The sequence below is a fragment of the Netta rufina genome (genome assembly GCF_964035555.1).
Source record: "Netta rufina genome assembly, chromosome: 2".
In the NCBI taxonomy this organism is placed as follows: domain Eukaryota; kingdom Metazoa; phylum Chordata; class Aves; order Anseriformes; family Anatidae; genus Netta; species Netta rufina.
In genome coordinates this window covers 17,828,766-17,851,543 of record NC_140124.1, presented here as the reverse complement: position 1 = coordinate 17,851,543, position 22,778 = coordinate 17,828,766, and the positions used below count along the sequence as shown (strand labels likewise).

The 22,778-nt window shown below is 37.7% G+C and overlaps 2 protein-coding genes across 2 annotated transcripts in view; both read left to right on the top strand.

The window, feature by feature from the left end:
• The window catches only part of LOC311206504 (myosin-IIIa-like), a gene marked incomplete at both ends in the record, with an annotated part of 40,341 nt that extends 39,768 nt beyond the window's left edge, over positions 1–573 (top strand). The window contains one exon of the mRNA XM_084281868.1: positions 424–573. Within this exon, the coding sequence (XP_084137994.1) occupies positions 424–573 (150 nt within the window). The remainder of the gene's footprint in view (positions 1–423) is intronic.
• Positions 574–11,748: 11,175 nt separating this feature from the next.
• The window catches only part of LOC311207136 (myosin-IIIa-like), a gene marked incomplete at both ends in the record, with an annotated part of 59,859 nt that continues 48,829 nt past the window's right edge, over positions 11,749–22,778 (top strand). Inside the window, 7 exons of the mRNA XM_084283036.1 lie at positions 11,749–11,753; positions 13,075–13,174; positions 15,252–15,368; positions 16,520–16,624; positions 16,709–16,792; positions 18,462–18,664; positions 21,148–21,262. Of these exons, the coding sequence (XP_084139162.1) occupies positions 11,749–11,753; positions 13,075–13,174; positions 15,252–15,368; positions 16,520–16,624; positions 16,709–16,792; positions 18,462–18,664; positions 21,148–21,262 (729 nt within the window). The remainder of the gene's footprint in view (positions 11,754–13,074; positions 13,175–15,251; positions 15,369–16,519; positions 16,625–16,708; positions 16,793–18,461; positions 18,665–21,147; positions 21,263–22,778) is intronic.

Genomic DNA, 22,778 nt, shown 5'->3' with positions numbered 1-22,778 from the left:
ATAATGAAATCAACTCTTGCCTTCCTTCTTGTTTCACTTTATACAGAGAGCAACATAACTTCATTAGTTCTTTTTCAAGAATAATCCACAGATAAGAGGTTTATGTTTGCTGAGTTTCCTTTTTCTTCCCTCAGCCATGGGTGCAATTTTCCACCTTCAACTAAATAAGCTGAGGATTTACACCCTTTTGTCAGATCAGAGGACATCTGACTAGATAACAGGCTGGTGCTCACAAAAGACCAACTTTCTGTAGTTTTAACCTTGCTTTTTCAGCAGCAGGGTTTTTTAACTTCCTAAACGTGTGCAGTTCTGATTATTTCACCCACTATCTCCATCCTGTAAGAGATTCCCTCAGCTGTGGGCATGCTGTTAAATTCAGATATCTGACTTTACAGTGACAGACCAAGTCTTTTCCTCTAACAGGTGATTGCCTGTGAGCAGCAGCTAGATAGCTCCTATGATGCCAGATGTGATGCATGGTCCCTGGGTATTACTGCAATAGAGTTGGGAGATGGAGATCCACCCCTTGCTGATTTGCACCCTATGAGGGCACTCTTCAAAATACCAAGGTAATATCTTGATGTGTTTATTTCTTGCCTGGTTAGGATGAACTTTAGCAGGTACTTTCTTCAAACTTAGACTATTTAAGTATGTACAATTTCTTTACATTGTTTATACTAGAAGGTTAGAAATACTTTGTCCAGATACATTTTCTGAAGGCTCAGATTCAACCATGTGCACCCATTGAGAAGTTCAGAGATGATTTGGCTACGTTTGAGACAAAGGCATAGTTTTTTGCTCTGTGGACTGTTGCCCAATGTGCACAAGAAGAAGACTCAGCTGAGTCCCATATACCCTGTTCACACATATTCTCATTCTGCAGATGTGTTGTGATAGGAATGTAGAGACTTAGTGGGCCAGTGTGGAAAACAGGCCCCACAGCTGTCCTTAAAAGTTATCACATGTCCTTTGAAGCAAGGTGTTCCACCACTCACATAAATGTAGTCCCCTACCTTTCATTAGCTTGTGCTGCTCCTGCCAGCTTCAATGTTGCTGTCCTCAGGCAGTGTATCTACCAACTTGTTTTGCACTTTCTTTGAAGCTGGAGATAAAAGTACTCAAAGTACCACTTACAGTGTTTCAAACAACATCAGTCTCAAAAGACTATAGGGGATGATCATACAGCAGCTAGTGGACTTTACTCTAACAGCTGAAGTAATACCACAACATTTGAGACCATGTTGCATATATGTGTTTCAAGTCCTTTTCAGCAAAGTCACCTAAATTGGTTTAAATTACCTTCAGTTTTAAGAAATCTTGGCTGACTTGGCACTGAAGCAGAACATGAATGCTCTTCTCACCTCTATTTTCTACTGAAAAAGCAGTAAAAACTTTTGTGGCCGGTAATTTTAGCTAGACCTTAAAAAAAAACATCAAGCTTATACCCTTAGAAATACTGTGAGCCTACCCCTTCTTCCTGGAGCAAATAAAAGACCAACACCTTTTAAACTAGTTAAGAAAAATGTGGAAGTGCTAGAGTTAACATCAAGCAGCACTTGAAGAAAGCAGTTACGATGACTAACCAAAAATAGACAGAAAAGGAGTCACCTCATATGTAGTTGATTCCTTTGGTCCAAGTGACTACACTCAGTAGAAATGGCTTTTCGGAATTGAAGAAGACTGATAAAACAATCAGAACCACATTAACACCTAGAATAAACAGTTTTAACTCAACAGCCAAGAAAAAAGTATTTATCTACAGTATATCTGTATCTAGTCCTTCAGCTGACTTCTGATTATCTTCTGATGAATCAGAAATAGTTAATAAAGAGTTGCCTTCTTCTGACACTTTGTTCAGCAATCTGATTAAATCAGTACCTCTGGGAAAACTTAAAATAGATTTTCTTTTAAAAATTCTCTTAAGAAGGTATATTGTTTCAGGCTCGAAAAGAGAAACTTGCCATTATAAGTGAATAGTGATTAATGGTTTCTTATTTGCATTTCTGTTTATTGATTAATTGAAAAAATACAGTAATTCTTAGCTACGCTTGGTAGATCATCTCCTTGCTATTTCTTCTTCTTAGTTATGTAAAGCAGGAGAACCACCAAGGTATTGTGTCATCTGCCCATGCTCCTTTTACCAGTGAAAATCAATATCTTTTTTTTAGTGGCCTTCTAAAACTCATTACTCAGCCTGCCTCCACACATTGTTTTTGTCAACTGAGTAGCTTATTAACTCATTGTCACACTGACCTTTGCAGGAATCCTCCTCCAACACTACAGCAGCCTGAACTGTGGTCATCCGAATTCAATGACTTCATTAACAAGTGCGTAACAACTGAGGCCACTGTAACTGAATATGGAATGTGTAAATGTCAGGTGTAAAATATCATTGTACTCTCTGTGGAAATGCGTTGCTGCTAATATTTTTCTTACTCTGCTTCCTTAAATTGTAAAAAGGAGAAAAGTTTTGGGTGGGTGTTCTTTGTAGATAGATATGTAACATTTTTCATGTTAAGCTTTTGCAAAAAAATGAGCTCTAGACTAAGTGTCTCAGATTAGCCTGGACACTTTAGTACATGAATGTAAGAGTTTTACCTAAGGAGTAATCAACATATGCACTCCTAGATTGCAATTGTAGTTTTACTTTGTCTTTCAAATGAGGCTCCAGGTTTGAAATGTGAAATAACATGCTAACACACTTGATATTTCTGTTTTTCTTGCAATTTCTTAATTTGAAGAATATTTAGTTTCAAAACGTAGTGATTTAACTTCTTAGCCATATCAATTCTGTGAAAACTTCAAGTTTCCAGTATACATCTGTTATGATTAAGATGGATGTATTTATTATGAAGGTATGAGTGAACTACAGACAGGCACTTCAAAACTTATCAGTGAGCCCTGAATGATCATACATTTTTTCTGTCAGCACAGGTGCTTGACTAAAGATTATGAGAAGCGCCCAACGGTATCTAGTCTTTTGCAGCATGATTTTATTAAGCAAATTGAAGGAAAGGAAAACGTGCTACAAAGGCAACTCATGGAATTTATCGATGTTCATCAACAAATGGGAGTCACTGAAAAGGCAAGGTAAAAATAGCTAAAAAATAGAACAGTTGTGCAGCCTCTATACTTTCACTGTTTCCAAATGGCTAGTGCTCAGAGAAAAAATCACCTCTTATAACTTCAGCTGACTGAAAAATAAGGTGTTTAATTTTGGGGACCCCCTGTAGAGCCAATGCAAGGCAAGGGACATCATGATTCACATGTGGGACGAGACAATCTTTAGAAGTGCTCCCCTTTTTCCTGTGACTCTTAGCAGTCTTAGCAGATTAGCTATCAGAATGCTAAGGTTAGGTGAGATGAATGTTTTGAGTTCTCTCACATTTCCATGGTTAATGTTTTGTCTCAGTATGCTAAAAGTAAGTAATCAAGTTCTTGCAAGAATCAGATGCTACAGACTGAGACCACTAATAGTGGTACCAGGATTTGATTTCCAAATTAAAAAATATTTTATAAAATGCTTATGTCTTATTGAGTAGACATTTTCTTTCTTCTACTAGCGTTTAGTAGTATCAATTCTGCATAAATCACTTTGCGCCTTGTGGCTTTTACTTCAAACAACTGAAAATGTCTTGGCTCAATATTGCAATTAATTAAAAAAAAAAATCCACTACACTAACATAGTGTGTCAAATGTGAAATGCAGTAGAAGATTAGTATTGATATACTGCTGGTGTGATGTCTGCTGTGCTTCAAGGTAAATGATGATAGATGTTTTTAAAATGGAACATGAAATCTAAAAGACATTTTGACATTATGATCTATATGGAAAAAAAATATTACTAAAATCTGCCACATTTACTTTTACACATATTTATAGTAACAATATATAAGACAGTCTTCAGTTCTGATCTTGGAGAATTTTATGATATACTCTGTCATTTGAGGATAATAATAATAAATATATTTCTAAATAATTTTTCATGTTCAGGCTTTTTCAGACTCAGTGGAAGTGGATGTGAAATGAGCAGTAGTTTCTCTTTTCTGGCATTTCTATGAAAACCTATGCAATTGACTTTAAATTTAAGTCTCAGACTGGATTTGTATGTTCTGTATGGTGCATACTTGACATTTGCTTAATCCAGAAAGATTCTGAAACTGAAATAAGCTCGTTAGATAGTGCTGAGCACTCAAACAATGCCCCAAACTTATATATATTTGTATATTTATAAAACCTGGGACAATTAAATGTGGTAAAATAAATCCAAAACCCTAAGCAATATGAACTTAAATCCTGATTACACTTGTGAGACTCGTCCTTTCAATGCCTAAGTCATTTTTGAAAATCAAGCTTCTAAGACAATTAAGTATTTTGAGCTTTTTTACACATTTTATAAAACTTATGTTTTCTATCAAGTCCTATTCTGTTTGCTTGTTCTTTCTTTTCCCCAAAATTCTTCATTTTTCATCAGGCAAATTACATGAGTTTTCTTTTCCTATGCAATCCAAGCATAAAGAAAGTGTCCCAATTTGCTTGTGCATAGAGCAGTCAAATGGCAGGGGAACAGAACAATCTGTTGGCACTTTCTCTCTCCTTTTTAGACTGTGCTTTTCTAACTGACTACTCTTCATATGAAACAGAGTTTAAGGAAGTATATTACTATAAATTTCATTTGCATTGATTTAACTAAATCTTTTCCTACCTGAGATCTAGGTACTATGTTTCAAGGTACTATGAAAGACTGCAAGTTAAAGTCACATTTTACAGTCACTGTACATTTAGTCACTTCAGCTTTAATATGCTTATTGAGTACATTTGTAGGAAGATTGCCTTTTGCAAGCAGTGAATGTATAAAAAGATTAACTATCTCCCAGAAACAGCAAGAATACCCATTTTAATATCTATTGTTATCCCTGTATAAGCAAGAACAGCAGTAATTGTTTTCCAGTCACTGCAACTGTAGTAAGTATAACATTTCACTTTAGAAGAAACTAGAATCCCAGGCCTGTAAAGGATGTTAATATAGAACAGCATTTTTTTTCTTCTGTTGAACAGTAAAAGATTGTACAATGATCTCTTAATTCAGTCATTGTACTTTTCTAAAGGTCTTTAAATCCAAATTTGACATATCTTCTGACCTTTGATCTGCACAGAGCAAATAGTGTAAGCAGAAGTCTGTACAGAAGTGTCAAGTGAATCTCATTCAGAGTCAAGACACAGGCTGTGTAGTGACTAGTCACAGGGCTTTGTTTTAAAATCTCCTGGCTTTCTTTTCTTGATTAGTCTGTTCTGGGACTGTTTATACACTGCTGTGTTAGGGCCCTACTGTGGAATTCTTGAACTTTCACCAGTTGCTGGCAACTTTCTGTACTGGGTCTGGCTGGAATGTTAACTTTCCCGGCAGCAGCCCATTCAGTGCCGTACTCTGTACTTGTAGCTGGAACAGCAGTGTTATCACACCAGTGTTGTGTCTACTGCTGAGCAGCAGTGGCACAGCATTGGGCCTTTCTCTAACCCTCCTAGGGGGTGGGCAAAAAAGTGAGGAGAGAAACATCACTAGGGCAGCTGACCTAAACCAATCAAAGGGATATTCCATACCATGTGGTGTCACACTCAGCAATAAAAGGTGGAAACAGGAAGAAGAGGGGAGGGGTGGGCTCTCGTTGAGAAGACGTCGGTCCTCCTCTCGAACACCGGCTGCGTGCGTTGAGGCCTTGCTTCAAGGACGTGGTCAATCATCGCTCATTTGTGGGAAGTAGAGAGTAATTTCTTTCCTCTGCACTTCCATATAGCTTTCATTTATTTTGTTTGTTTGTTTTCCTCCCTTTTTCCCCTTTCCCTTTTATTTCCCCTTAGTTAAATTGTTTAGTTCATGGTAGTCTTTATTTAATTATTATAATTATTTCCCTTTAATTAAATTATCCTTATCTCAACCCGTGAGTTGTTCTTTGCTTTACTTCTCCCCCTCCTTATCTAAAGGAGGGGGAGTGAGAGAGCGGTTGTGGGGTTTAGCTGCCCAGCACGGTAAAACCACCACACTTTCCTTGTAATGCTCCATCCTGATCTCCATCTGTCTCTCTCAGTCCCTAATCTGAAGGCAGAGTTCTCCTGCTGGCTGTCACTGGGAGGCAGGTAGTTAAAGGGACTAAAGAACCCTTCCTTCCACTGAGGGGAGAAATCCTCTTGCTTGTGTAGTGTTATGTAAATGGGCACAGTGTATAAACTCAAGAAATTTGGCTGATTTTTTAGTTCTGTGGTTCTAAGAAACTTGGTAGGGTTGGCTTAAAGTTGAAAGTAAGGAATCCAGTTATTTTCTCAGTATGTGTTTCCTCTCCTCTTCAAATTGCACTTTATTAATACTTTTCTTTTTTAGTTAAAAAAAAAAAAGAGTAAAACACTTGAAAATTAACAGCTGAGGTCCAGCCACTGGGTCTTCCCATGTTCACTATTCTTGTTTTCACTCAGTATCTCATCAATCACCCTTCTTGACCAGTGTGCCTAAGTGTAATTTGGCTCTGATTGCCCCCTGCAGTGGCAGTTTGTTGTGGTTGTGATATTGTCTTGTTGCTTGCTAAATGTGTGGTTGGTACAGTTCAGAGAGAAGAGATCACGCTAGGTTACGTCACATTCTCAGAGGGTGTTTTTGTTTGTTTGTTTGTTTGTTTTTTTGAAGAAGGCCAGATCCTCAGATAAAATATTTGTGTACTATGTCTGCTCAGGACGGGTTTGTAATCTCTAGACAAGGTGAAGTCACCTTGTAGTTATTCCCATTAGCATCATTGTTCCTGAAGTATTTTCTAGCATTTACCATTCTTTGAGTTATTAGGGCATTGCACCAGGCTGTTTTACCAAAGGTGAACCTGGTTTTAGATAATTGTGCTGCATCCTTTCCAAACACCTAGCAAGAGAAACAGATCACAGAAAATAAGACAAATTCTACCATGAAGAAACAGTAACCTCATTTGAGCCTTAACATTCACTTTTGGGCACTGCTTAAGTTTCCCCTTGATTTTAGCCAATCCCTCAATCACATACTTATATTTTTCTAAGTCACATGTATAGCCACTAAAAGTTATAATTACTGATCAAAATAATTATTAGAAATGAGTGCTGCAGCATATACCCAAAAGCTGTTCTAAAAATACACTTCTCACCAGACCAATTGAGGGGAAAAAAAACTGCATTGTAAAGAGTTTTACTTTGCAACAGAAATAGCTGTCTTTGAAATGGCCTTCAAGAAGTGTCGCATTTACACCTGACAGTCAGGCTTGCAATACTTTCATCTTGAGTTGTTTGGCTCTCTTAATCTTGACTGCTTTTACAATAATCTCTGCAGAAATATGCAATGATTAGTATAACGTGTATTTCCTGGGAATTATGACTCATTCCAGAATGAGCTGTATATCGGAGGGATATGCACTGCACCTAGATTTCAGCAATCAAGTAGACCCCAATTATCTTTATATGCCCTCTAAATAAATGTGGGAAAGAGGCTGGTTCTGCTGCAGAGTGATTCACAGCAAGGACTTTTGGCTGAGCTGAATTACTCTCCTAAGAGTTTGTCCTGCTGTGTTGACCATGTAGGGATGAAAATTCAAAAGTACAGCTAAACAGTTTAACTGTCTATTTAACTTTTTAACTCACTCTGTTTAACTCTTTGGAAACTTCAGGGAGGTAACTTCATAGAAATTCATATACGAGAGCTCAAAGAGGCTTGTCATTTTATTCACCAGTATTAAAAGCAGAGTGCCATATCATTTTCTTCCATGACTTTCCTTGAGTGACTGCCCAGACTAGTGTGTCACTTATTTCTTGGGGGTTCCCTTGCTCTTTCTCTCTTTGACTCATCCTGCCAGTTGAAGCAACTGATAACAACCCTCAAAGCTAAATTGTGCAGGGCAAAATATAGCGGAGAGTAGAAGGTCGCCACACTAGCTTGAGGAAGGTAGTATGAGGAGCAGAGTAAGACAGCTCACACAGAGTCTAGTACTGACTCGGTCAAATCTGTAGCAGAGTAAGGGATAAAACCTCAGGCTTTGGAGTTTCAGACTAATCCTGGACCACTTCAAGCCACTTCTTCCTCTCCTGTGGTTCAGAATGGGTTTTGTTGTACCAGCAGGGTGTGTATTACTGCAGTGAGGATGCTCTTGTGTAGATAGCTATGCTGTAAACTGCTCTCAGGCAATAAAGAGTTTCTGGCAACACAGGCCTTTGAATAAGCAGATCACCAGTCCTGTGTGCTTCCAGGTAATACCCATCTCCAGAGCAGAATAGGAATGTGGTTCCAGTCTCCTTCCATACAATACAATGGACAGCAGTAATGCCTAAATGGAGAATAATTTAACTCCTGATGCAAAACAGGAGAAGAGAATTCCTCCTGCTTTTAGGAGGCTCCCTTAGAGTAATTCACAGTTGCATCAGTCCACTTGCTCAGCAACTCATTCCTCCTGCAGGTGGGATACCTCACCAGGCATTGCTCATTTTTGAAGCTTCCCCATTGCCCTCTCAGCATAGTTCTGAATGTCAAACATGGGCCCAACTCATGAGGGCAATAAAGAACCGATCCAAAACAGATATTATAGATATCTTATTTACTTTGTTAAGAACACACATTTTTTCCTGAAATTTGCCAGGGATACAGCCATTCATTGAGCCTACTACAAAGGGCCAGTAATCTACATGTTTGCAGGGCATGGTAAACCAGCAAAGACTCTGGCAAACTTTGTACTGAGCCAAACATGACCCATCTGGCTGGACATGGGCCACCTCTGAATCAAAAGTCCTGTAGCTCTGCTTAGCAGCAGTGTGTTCTCAGCAAGATTGCATAAGTCTGAGCACAGCTCCGAGTAGAGCTGGTGCTGTGCAGTCACTTAGACACAGAGGGAGCACAGGTCTGTCTGCAAATCATTGTGCACATGGAGTTGGAGTTTAGCAGTACATTCTTCTAAATTCAGATTTTGCATAGATGTAAGACTGTAGTTTTATTTGAGTGTATTTCACCAGATACATCCATTGCAGACATAATTTTGATTTTAAATCTGAATTAACGTTGCTCTTCACAGGCTCTACAGAAACAGAATCACCAGCAATTACAGATCCTATACAGATTTCTCTGTGTTGCTTCTTTTTTGTTTGACACTTGTAATATTTGTAACAGCTGGGAGGTGTACAGCTGTTACTACCTTCCTGTTACAGAAAACTTGATTATTTTTAGTTTCTTCTTTACACCCAGACTAAGGCCAGCCCTTTTCTTGTCACTTCTTAGACTGTAGATGATTCTCCAACCAGTTTCGGCAGAGAGTTCAACAGGGCATCATGAGTCACACTTCCCTTTTCATGGTATTTTTGGAACTATCAGAAATCTCTTAAATGCATTCTGACAATGCGAAGAAGAAAAAGCTGCAGTTCCCTCACTTTGATTTAACTGAATCTTGAAAGACAAGAATGGGGGAATGTGGAGGACACACAGGAACAATGCTGCCTAGACTCATTTTCTTGTTCATGCTGGGTTGATGTTTCTGGTCTTTAGCTGCTTCAATTGCTTGCTGAGCACGGCCGTGAGATCTAATGCCTCCAACAAATACATTCTGATCAGAACAGAGAAAAGTGCTTATTTTGGTTCATAATGTCGATGTGCATGATGGTAATGAAATTTCAGCGTAGATGTCAACAGCACTGATGCAGGGTTTTTTGAGTGGTTGCAGTTTTAGCAAGTGAAGCAGTATAACTGCCCTTGAGGGGTCTGTGTCCTTTGACAACAAAACAGAAAAATATTGTGTTCTGCAAATCTGCTGCTCTGCTGTACTCCGAGAATGGGAAATATAATCTGGTTTAACAAGCACTACTGTTCTCATAATGTCAGATGAAGAGGATTACATGAGAATCAATTTTATGTAATTAAACTCCTCTGGCATAAATAAAAATTGTTTTCTTAAAAGAAAAAAGAAAAAAAAAAAAAGTTAGGAAAAGAAAAGGCTCCATGAGTACAGCATTCCCCTCTCCCTTCTTGCAGAGCAGTTGTTAACCTCCTACATTAAATGAAAAAGGTAATTGAAACAAATCTTGGGAACTATCACACTCCCACTGGTGCACAGTAACATCTTCCTCTATTCAGTGTTTAAGAAGTCCACCAGAAATGGAAAACATAAGTTAATAGATGTCTTGTTTTGGGTTGTTCTTTGGCGATGGATAAAACAGAACAGCAGAGCTTGACACAGTACTGCAGTTCCCACACCTTTCCCTTGTGCAAGTTGATAAGTCTTTCTCAAAGCCATGGTGATATTAGATGCATCCTCTGGACATAAAATGACCTTCTTGCAGGAACAAAGGAGAAATTGCTTCAGCTGCCCAAACTTAAATTATCAAATGAAGAGGAAAAACAAGAGGAAGTATAAATAGAAGAAGCCTGGGTTACAAAGGAAAGAGGTTTCTGTTGAGGGGATAGGATTTTGCCTGCAACTCTGGCTTTGAATGCAGTGATATTCTTTAATGGTAAATGGAAATCAAGCAGTGGCAAGCCATGCAGGGCTGAAGAGTCAATTTAAAGTTTAATATTACCACAGTCTTTCTAATATAACTTGCGGCTACATAAAACCAAAAGTTGTCTCACGGTGCTATTGCAAGGATACATGTACAGTACTAACAGGACAGCTCTTGCAGTACAGATGGGTTCCAAAGGAAATGGAAGTAAAGACCAGATCCAGAAGACATTTAATTGCTTTACATCAGGTCCATCCCTTTCAATGCTGCTTGCTTGTGTGTTTTCTGCTTCAAGATATTTGAATACATGCAAAATTAGAGCCCAGTTATGGATTCATTGCAGCAAAAGTTGCTTTTGTGTCTCCCAGAGATACACTCTCTTCTTGCCTCTCTCTGTTCATTTGCATTGCTTATGTGGAAATAGGCACATGCATTGCATGTCACATGTTGCATGGTAGTAATAAGGCTCTGTTACTGGACTGTGTAGTAGTCCCATTGCTTTTTCACCTCTGTGTAATTCAGCTTCACAATCATCATTACAGCTGGGTCTCCAACCAGTCTTTTTGGCCTGTAGTAAATACTAAAGGAAAGAAAGCATTTGGAAGGGGATTGCTTTCCTGCACAAGTCCAGGGTCCTAATGACAGTATGAGAGTAGTCTTCAAAATATCCAGGAATAAAACTGGCAAAATTTGCCTCCTGTCCTCCATCAGTGCAGTGCAGATTCTGTTTATCCATGTTGTTCATTGTACTTTCTGGACACTGAGCCTCCTACCCACAGCCTTGGGTACTGGGCTGTGATACTGGGACAAAGACCATGAAACTGTGCTGGCTCTTGCAATGAAGTCTGACATGTTAGTGTCTGAATCTTAAGGTTGCAGCATTAGTCATCTGTAGTGGCTGGGAAACTCCTGTCTTTGTGCTACAGACAAAGGAAAGGCTCCAGTGATAGCTGACACCTGCCTGAGAGAGGAGGAAACTGCACTATTACTGGCACCTGGGTAAGGACAGGCCGCTCTTTCACCCTCAGAGAGCGATCATTACAGACAAGAGAAGCTGAAAAAAATGCTAGATGAAGTGCACTCGTGCCTGCACTTCCATCACTCAGATCTTGATTACACTCACAGTTTGGGAGGGCATCATTTGCCCATTTTTTCCAGCCCCTCTTCTGGCCTGGCAATCAACAAATAATGCCAACTGGTGCCTGCTTCACTTTCTGCACCTGCAGCCCCGTCAGCAGACAGCCTGCCTGAACTGAACTAGCACCCATGAAGTAGGTGATGTGGATGTCGTCTGTTACCTGCAGTAAATCTTACTGTGAGAGTTCAGAAGATTCTTAGCTTCTGTCAGCATCATGTTTATTCATTCTAGTTTTCAATATCAGTATCATTGCCTCTTTCTCCTGTCCACTGCTACATATATTAAAGGTCTTGTCTGGGTAGAAAACATCTGTCTGCTTTTACTTGTGCCAAATGTCAAAATTAAGGGATTACCCTGACCTTGTCTGGAGTTGAGGTAAAAAGTGATTGTGTTTCATACAACACAGTTCCTCTGCTGTCTCAGTTTACCAAAATATATACTCAAGGGGAGTGAGATCATATCAGGAGATTCAATTTACTTAGTAGTCTTCTGTCATATTGCACATCTTTGATTTTGTTTTTGAACTCTCCTGTTACTTACCCAGTGTCCCTTTCCTGATTTTCCTCCGTGTCATAGAGCAAGTATAATTGACATAAATTGTAAATCTATTTATTGCTGTTTTCACTGAGTTTAGCAATGTCTTTTCTTTTGGGTAGACAACAATCCAACTTGGGGGGAATGTTCTTGCAAATTTCTGTAAGACTACATAATTTATTATTATTATTATTATTATTATTATTGAAAGGGAGAAGAAATTTTATTTTAAAATAAACTTTATTGAAGTTTAATCCTGATAAAGAGATTTGAAGTTTTGAAATGCTTCTTTATTGTGTACACTTTCTTTCCTGTGGAGTCCAAGTAAATTATTCTGGGTCAGGATGTATTTCACATATTCCAGTGTTTCTGTAGCACTTTTCTCAACAGTGCGACCATCTCAACCAGGCTTTAGGGCACTGTCATTACTAAGCTAGATATGTTATCATCCTGAATGCTTTTTCTGCATAATTTTTACCACATTATTTCATCATACACCCCTGTTTTTGTCCTATCCATAATGTTTATGTGGGTCATTTTTCTTTTTAAAGACAAGTGCTAGAGTTTGACTGTTATATCCTTTATAAATATATTATTATTTTTTTATTTTTTTCTGTACTTCATAGCTCCAGTCCTGCATCTGATGTAGGCATATGATCAAGTAGGGGATGGTACAATGAAAAAGTGCTTAATGGTATCAATTGTGGGATCAGAATAGAAATTTTTAATTCTCAAATACAGATGTGTGTTGTATCAAAGAAAAAAAAAAAAAAAGTCCTGCTTTTCAAACATCAATGTTTTTGAGTTTGGAGCAATGGAAAGGTGGAATATTTTAGCTGAATTGCAGTTAAGATGGTTACAGATGCAAGATCTACTCTGTGTTTCCTTTCATCAAAAACTTGTATGTCTCTCTTTTCTAGGTTTGAACGTATTCATACAAAGAAAGGGAACTACACTAAGTCACTAGTTTCAAACCAAGAAGAGGTAGATGATTTAGCTACCCTGGAGGTACTGGATGAGGTAAGAACATCCTTTTTCATGTTTCCTGAAGAAGTGTAATCAGGTATTAAATCACAGTGATGAGCTTGATATTCAAGTTCATATATACATGTATTACCACATTTCAATGTGTAAGTGTACAATAGCCATTTACCTGCTTATGCCAAACATCTTAAATGAGATTTTCTGTGTCCAGAGTGGTTCTAACTCCATACTAAAACTTTCCCTGCAGTCAAAGCCTCAGACTGAGCAGTATAGTAGCACCATTTGATTGACTCGATCTGTATCACTGGATTTTATTCCAGGAACAAGCACGTTCTCATCTGTTGCTTAGACATCTAGTGTTGTCCTAAACTAGCTAACTGTGGCTGTTTCCTAGGCTGGGTTCCCACTGACTTATTTTGGTGTGGAGATGCACTGACATCAATTTATGTCAGCTGAGTCTCTGACCTGTCAATGCTTTCTGTTGAACTTTTGACTTGGTGGTTGATAGGAATCTCACTTGTTTGTCAAAGGTCAGAAGTGACTCCACTATGTTCAGGGAAGCACATGTAAGAAAGGAGGGAAATCTGTTGTGTTTATAGCATAAGTTTCAAAACCCCAGAGAAGAATCAGGCCACAGCACATTATCTGCAGGTCATAGAGGCCATCAGTAGTTGTAAACAAACTGTCATTTTTCCTTTACCAGGCTGTTCATAGGCTGGTGCATACTATAATTCACATCCTCCTTTCCATAAGATTTCTCTGGTACATTGTATCTTTGTCAGTCCAGAATACTAAATGTGGCTCTTGAGCTGGTAAGTTACCTAAAGTGAACAGCCCATGGAACTTCTTCCATCATCCAAGAGTTTAGTAATAGTAGCTTAATGTTTAGTTAATGTAATTGAGCTAATCCAGGTTTCATCTGCTTCACAAAGCTCAGTTTTAAGCATTTTTGTATTAGGTATAATCATATCCTATCAATACTGCTCTTTGTCTTTGGCAATGAAGTGTATAAAAAGTCTAAGCAAAAGAGAAAACAAAACAAAACAAAAATAAAATAAAAAAAAAAAAAAAAAAAAAAAAAAAAAACAACAGACAAGCTGAAAGTGTATCCTATCACCTCAGAGGTGAAACATTCTCAAGAAAGTCCTCAGGGAATCACCACCTAAAGGCATCATTTGACTATGTGGTATTTTACACAATCCGATCCAGTTTATAACCTCTTTCATACATGAACAGCAGCTTCATAGAACTCCTCAAACCTCCTCAAAAATAACGGAATAAGGTCTTAATATTTTCATATATAACTCAGTTTTCATATATAATTCAGTTCATATATAACTCAAACCAACCTCAGTCTCGAGGTTGGTTTGAATTTCTTCAGCCAGATGTATGTTCTGTTTTGATTGGAAATCTAACTAGGCCCTTTACATGCTCAGCTATGTATGTAGACTGTTCAGGGTAAGTTTGTCAATGGAATGGTTATGCCAATAGGGGGGCTTTTTTTTTTTTTTTCTTGTTTCAGAGAGAATTGTCTTTGCAGGAATAGAGACTGATTGTTAATAATAGGTAGTCAAATCACAGTAGAGACTGGTTGTTAATATAGGTAGATAACTGATTGCTTTCATTAACAGCATCCAAACAGTTGAATAACTGTGTCCTATCCTAACTGGCAGTAATGTTAGGGCAGCTCTAATGGCAGTTATGAACTCAAGCATAAGGCTTTTGCTCGATGAGTTACATGAAGCTGTAGTGTTAGAAATTAACATGGGATTGTCACATGATAAGCTTTGATTAATGGAATTAAAGCACTAATTATTAACTAATTTTTCAACAGCCATTTGGGGATCTGTAAATGTGTATTGTTCAAAGAGAGATTGAACACAAGAAATTATGAATGCCAGGGTGTTTGAAAGTATCAGAAAGATCACTTCTGATCAAGATCATTTGTATTCCTTACCATTAATGCCTTCCATCTCTTTTCTACTCACTCATTGTAACTACATAAATGTTTTGTACATTTTCCTAATATTCCTAATATTCTTTTTTCTTTTTTTTTCCTTTTTTTTTTTCTTTTTTTTCCTGTGAGTCAATGTTCCTATTCTTTCTCCATCAGAATACAGTAACAGAGCAGTTGCAGAAAGGTTATGCCAAGGATCAAATCTACACATATGTTGGGGACATTCTCATCGCTGTCAATCCATTTCGGAATGTAGACATTTATTCTTCACAGGTGTGAAAATCTAGATTTGGTTCTTTTTTACTCACACTGATTTCCATTAAAATATGAATGTTCGTGTTAAATATAAAGTAAGACCATTCTTGAGATTTGTTTCAGTTTGCTCTGAAAAACAGAATTAGCAATACAATAGTTCCTTCAACTGCATGTTGACACACGTCCCTATCATGTTGAATTTCAGCATAGAAATGAGAAACTCAAAAAAAAAAAAAATTATCTCAGGTATCTTTATGTCTATAGTGTAGATCATGTCTATATCATATTTTAAGTGTAGATAGCTACATCCAAGCAAGTCACACATTTTAATCACTGAATGGAAATGAGATTTTTAGGTCATTGTTCTTTTAATGACTTTCAATGTTAATTCTAGGATGAAATAGATTAAACACAAATTCATGAGATTTGTTGACTGGACCACCACTGAGTGTAAAAACTGCCATGGACAGTTAGTTTAGAAGTAGTATTTGTACAGATACGTTCATTAATATGGCTAAATCTTACCCCTTTTGTAGAGGAGAACATTCCTCCTCCTCCAGTTCCTGTGGAGAACTTCTTTACCTAGGTAAATGGTTGGCAGTAGGAGCTGTGGACATTTCCTCCCAAGACAGCTGGGGAAGCCATAGCTATTTAATTGATCATACAGTTCATAAAGCAACAGAGTAAAATTTTAATTTTTGTGAATTTGCCCCCCTGCTATACAAAGTGAACAGACATGAAATCTGGGTAACACAATATTTTGTTGTTAATAATTATCAGTTACTGCAGGTACAGGAACAATCTTCACTTAGGTTTAACCATCAATATCATGCAGAAGAACAAAGAGGATGTAAAGTGTAATTTCATTCTAAATGAAATAAATAAGTAGGTGCTTTATATTCGGCAACCCTAAATTTATTCTAATAATTTGAGTTTTACAGCATAGGGCTGACATCATGCAAAATTGTACTTCATCTTTTTTAGTAGTTCTTATAGTTCTAAATACAGGTTCATGGTATAGCAAGTGCAGTAACAACTCACTCAGAAAGCTTCGCTGCTGGTAACCTCAGCATGGTGTCTACTAATTTGAGAACAGAACTAAACTCCGGTAAGCTCAAAAAGAGATGTTAATGGGACACAGTTAATGTTTTCATTTTTCTTACACTTAGCATTCCAAACTGTATATTGGAGCTAAACGGACTGCCAACCCTCCTCATATTTTTGCTGTTGCTGATATTGGTTATCAGTCCATGGTGACATACAACTCTGATCAGGTAAAGATTAGATAATTTACTTACATCTTCTGCTAGGCTGAGAGATATGTAATGCACTAACACTCATGCTCTTGTTCTCTGCAGTGTATTGTAATTTCTGGAGAAAGTGGAGCCGGCAAGACACAAAGTGCCCACCTTCTAGTTCAACAGCTCACTGTCCTAGGAAAGGTATGTTTTAAAGGGGATGTCTCTAAGGCTTTGATATCTTAGGCCTAATAGAATGACTGAACCTGGTGGCAGGGCACTGGTGGGGGGCCAATACTATAATAGATTTTCCAAAGAACTCCTGTAAGGCCAGACTGGAACCTGGTGCTGATCTGTCTAGCCCTTTTTCTCTCCTGAAGTAGGTCACATGGAAATATTTTCTGCAAGGAAGTGCTCCCTGCAGTGAGGGCTTGTCCTCGTTTAACTGGGTGTCTTTGAATCACCTAAACTGCATTACATGAAGTGATCTATCCTTTCACTTCCAGCCACAACCAGTTTGCTGTCAGTGGGATATAGTCATTCAGGGAACTGACCACTCTAATTGTACAAATAGAATGTCATTTTTGCATTTCCCAGGTGCAAAAACAAGCAAAACAAACTAATCTATTGGTGTGGTGCAGTGCAGCAGTAGGCAGATGGCAGTAGCAGTAGGCAACGATCATACAGACAGAAGGTAGACTAGTCATCTCAGAATGATGGACCACAGAAATGGATAAGCTCTGTTGTCATTATTATGATCATATATATACATACATATGATAGATGATACATATGATTGTGTGTTATCACTTCCAGCCAGACATTAGTTCTGCAGAATGCTGTATTGTGACAGGTTTCACACTATACACCTGCCTTTTTTTTTTCCATACAATTTACATAGGAATGGCTGTGCTGACAATGCGTCTACTTCTTCACAAGTGTAGTGGACAGCCAAGTATGTGTCAGCTTGTGAAAGTCTGGTGTATCAAATGCTAGCTGTATGTGTGTGATGGCACACTCAATTTGAGAAGTAAAGCCTTCATCTACTGATTCCATTGCATTTTGTTGCCTTCTTAAGTTGGCAGACCTATGTTTCTTTGAGATCCATGGTAAGGCAGGGGCCTATGCACCTGATGAGGAAAATTAATTGGTCAGTGTGATTGATGAAAACTTGAAGACTGTTTTTGTCCATACTAGGTGAAATTTTGTTCACTCTGAAATCATTTACATTCCTACTCCTATGAACCCCCTCAATAGAGGTATGCCTACATGTTTAAATTGAGGTTTGTGCTCAGGTGGTCATGTGCGAGCTAGCTTTAATGTCGTTCATACAGTTGCAGTTGGAGTGAGAATGAGGAGGACATGGTTCAACGCTTATATAGATATAATCTGTAGTTGCTAGCCTGTACCACAACACCTTCACTGCTGTTGTCATGTACACTAATGAGTCAAGATAACACAGGTGTGAGATGTGCCTAACCTTGTTACAGATACAGTTTGAGCTGTTCATTCACTGTAACAAAGCTGCAAGAAGATCAGATAGGTGGCTGAATAAATGACATATAACACCCCTATTTTGTCATTCTTGTGCAGAAGTTTATACCCAGGCTTGTAGTATTGAAGTAGCCTCCTTGAGATCATGTGCATGAATCTAGGCCTATGTGTAAGGGTTGTTTTGTATTGCGTTCACTCAATGACACAGGAAAAAAGGAGGAACTGTCTTCAGTCCTTCCTTTCTCAGGCCCATATGCAACAGTCTGAAGTACACAAAAGTCACACTTCATGGTGCCAACTAGATGAGGAAAGAAGCATTTAAGAAGGAATGTGTTTGAATGATTATCATTAACTTTAAGCAATATCTTTTTGTATCTAGGCTAATAACAGGACTCTACAGGAGAAGATCCTCCAGGTGAATAACCTTGTAGAAGCATTTGGAAATGCAGGCACTATCATCAATGATAACTCCAGCAGATTTGGAAAATACTTGGAAATGAAATTCACTTGTGGTGGCACTGTAGTAGGAGCTCAGATTTCAGAGTACCTCCTTGAAAAATCCAGGGTTGTCCACCAGGCAGTGTAAGTATAAAAATTATATTTGACCTAACTGGGGTTTAGAGAGAAGGCCTACGATACTGAAAATTTTTTCAGGACAAAACACAAAGAAGAATAAGGTACTGTGTAGTTTTCATTGTTATTGTTTTGTGTATTTGTTTTTATATATAAATATATATATATATATATGTATATGTGTGTGTGTGTCTTTTATACATTTATATACATATAAATGATATATGAATAACTTATAGATCTGTAAGTTAATTGAAAACTACTTCCAGTATTTGTTTCATTATTTCTTGGGTTATTTAAACAAATCCCATAAAGATCCATATGTGATATATAAACAGAATGTTAGAATAGCTAAAGAATTAAAAGCTTTCTAGTGGCTCTGTTATACATTTCTTTGTGGAAGTTTGAAGTAAATGGTTAGTATTGTACTAAGTACATGACTTCAATTTAATTCCTCTAAGTTTCTTCTTGTCTCGTAGATATTTTTTCTGAAAAATGTTCATGCATCTAGTAGGCTCTGGCTTATACAGGGTCATAGACCAAATACAGTACAGATCCAACTATATTGTGTGTGTATCTTATAATATAAAATAACAGAAAAACTAAATGTTCTTTGCATTGAATTAAAATCATTGAAATTTATTTCCTGTCCCAATATGTAACGCATTCAGGTAAAAAATATTTGCCAACTCTATTTCTGTCATAACAACAGAAAAGACAGAGTTTGAGACAAGGAATCTTGTCACTGTTGTAAATTTTTCTCCTTACTGATCTTGTCTCATTTCTACTTTTTTTGTAGTTCTGCATGACCTTGTTGTCTGTTGTATATTGTGATATGAAGGACTTCTAAGTCCCACTGGCAATGTTTTAATAAATAATTTAAAGTTAGAGGCAATTTTATGAAATGCTGTTTTCTTTCCCCAGCTGAGCATAGACACAGAAACCACTTTTTCAGAATAAAATTTGCTTTTCCCTAAAATACCACTTTTTTTTTTTTTCAAAGTGTTATTTATTTATTTATTTATTTTCTGTCACTGCCCGTTGGTATTTATATTTAGCCACATGCTGAGACAGCAAGTCAGCAAACCATTTAGGTGCCTCAAATGCACTTTAGGTATCTGTGTAGTTATCTGAATTCACAGGAGAATGCCACTGAACTTAGCATGAAAACCACTGTAGGAGGTTAATGCTTGAAGCACCAGCTTCCAAGGGTGCCTGAAGCTGTTTGTGTTGAGCAGAGCTCTCCCCGTTGCTGAGCTGTCTGTGTGGCTGGTCCATATGGCCATGCCAGCACAGAGAACTGGAATTCTGGTACCTGCATTGCATGGGCAGTCTGTTCTGCTCTTCTAGGAGAGCATGACACAAATGTGGAGGGAGATCTCGGAATGATTTTTTGCAGAAAGACCATTAATTACCAAAAAAATGGGATACCCAAACTCCAGACCCACTTTAAATCCAGAGATTTTGGATCTGTGTCTCCCACAAAAGAATACGCAAACCATCAGGACATGCTGAGGTTTCACAGAATGTTCCAAGTGTGGCTGTGCAACCCAATGGTCAAGGCACTGAGAGGGAAGATACAAGGATCTGCTCATGCTCCTTGAATCGATTTATTTTTTTTTTTCCTACTAATGACAGTCCACAGTAAAATACACCAAAGTTGGCACCAAGCTTGATTTAGGCACCTCTATGCAAGAGCAGTGCACTGGGCTCTGAATCCATGTCACAGAAGCATGTAGTGATGCTCCTGAGACACAAGTCTCAGCTCATGCAGAAACCAGAGGTTTGAATACAATTCCTTTTTGCTCTTTCATAGTGAGTGACTTGGCCATCTCAGAGGTCAGTGGTGGCTGTGAATTTCCACATAAGCATCGATTTCCTGCTCAGAAAATGCACAGGAATCTTGTCTGCGCAAATAAGCCTTCTGTCCTGGGTTTGGGCACCTAACTTATAGGCAAAACATTCCAAGTCATAAGGCTTTTTACTGAATGTATCCTTATGGGCTTTCTTGGTTCATGGCTAAAGGACTCAAAATATATTGGATTAAGTTAATCAGGAGTATACAGCTCTCCCATGGTCAGAAGAAAAAAAAATGTTAACGAAAGTTAAGCAGCCCATGTGATGTGGGTGGATGAGCAATGTGAACCTCGGTAATAAAGCCTCTTTCAGTCTTATGTCAATTTGTGTGAGCCTTGCCTGTTACTAAAATAACATTTAATAATAGCATAGTATGTGATCAGTAAACATAACATAGTTAATTTACTAAACAAGTTTGTTCCTTCTATTGTTTCAGAGGAGAGAAAAATTTCCATATTTTTTATTATATTTATGCTGGTCTGGCAGAAAAGAAAAAACTGGCACATTACAAATTGCCAGAATATAGACCTCCCAGGTAATACAGTTTATTTTTACATAAATTGATTACAAAGTTTGGTGGTGTTGAATTATTGTCCTCATTTAAATTCTAACTCTGTATATGTCAACTCTTCCAGATATCTGCAAAATGATCATTTCAGAATAGTGCAAGATTTTATGAACAATAGCTTTTATAAGTCTCAGTTTGAATTAATTGAACAGTGCTTCAAAGTCATAGGTTTTACACTGGAGGTGAGTGCTGATAACCCTTTTAAAATGAATTTTAATGACTTCTTTAAGAAGGAAAAGCTTACAAAAATAATTCAAATAGTCATCCTTGTTATTTTCTTACTTTAGCAGTAGTGTGTTTACATTTAATTATAGTACATGGTCAAATTACTGTTATCTTGCTACATATAAATTTTTAAGGTTTCAAGGCACTGATAAGCTAATAAAATGGTGTTAGTCAACAAGACTTTGAAATCAGCTGAGTAATTGGGAAAAAAGGCTTTTGCAATTTAAATGCATATAAAATGTTGTAACTGTTTATTAGCCTATCATTTTAGGGCTGTGAATATGAGCCTCATCTCTGTTTTAAGATGGTGTCCACAGTGAGAGTTCTAAAAATTCACTGAGATTATCTGATTTTTGATGAACTTAATAAATTTTCACTACTCCAGTGGCAAATTTGAGTGAAGTTTTTACATCCCTTTAGAGTGAATCTGATCACTGAACATTAACTGAAACCATTCTTTATCATCTCATATCATTGCTCTGCTGGCTATTAAACCCCTCTCATCAGGTTGTTTTTCATGTACTTGTAGTAAAAAACAGGCCTTTGTGTTTATAAAATAGGATGCAAGGAAAGGAAACCCCATTCTGCATCATAGTTGTTTCCTCTTAGAAGAAACGGTGCATCATGGCTGTAGTTTACCACTGATTTTATTAATCACAAATGACAGTAGGAGTATGAGCTGTACAATATCTGTGAAATATAAAACTAGTGCTGCAGAATGGATGCATGTTTTAGTTTCTTTAACAAAACCATATGTTTTAAGGAGCTTTTCACATAAGACTACTGTGTTCATTTGAAAATTTCTATTTTCCCTTAATGTAAGTATTTGAATAGCAAACAGAACATATTTATTCATCTCATCTGTTCATCTGTACTCCTTTTGCATTACGCTGCAGTAACAGCAGAGTTCACGGTCTTTCTCCTCTATGTGTTTATTCACAACTGCACTTAGTAATATCACACATCCTTTCACACCTGTACTTCCAGTGTTCCAGAAGCAACCTGGGAGGATATGCACTGTTCAGCACTGATAGCAGTTTTATCGCAATGCCAAAGACCTTGATAAGCCCTAATTAATGCCGTGTAAAGCAGGAAGTTTGTTCTTGTTCCAACTTCTTTTGTTCACTTTGATAGATGGAAACAATAGTGCTGATCATCCAGAAGTGGAGATTTTCCTTATATATTGAAGTTTCAGTTGCAGCTATGTCACTGGCTGCTCAGGTCTAGCATGCACTTTCACTTCATTAACTTTGTGAGCCACCATGAGCTTAGTCTGTACAGAACCATATACGTGTAGATTCCCTACAATTTTCAAAGTAGGTTGTGTAGCATAAGCAATCTGTGGTTACATGTGAGCCCTATATATGACAGCCTGTCTCACATTCTCCACAGGGTGAATTAGCCTGTCTGAGGCTATGTTTGCAAGAGTGAAGGAATACAGAAGTCTTTCTCTATTGAGGTTCTGATATGGGA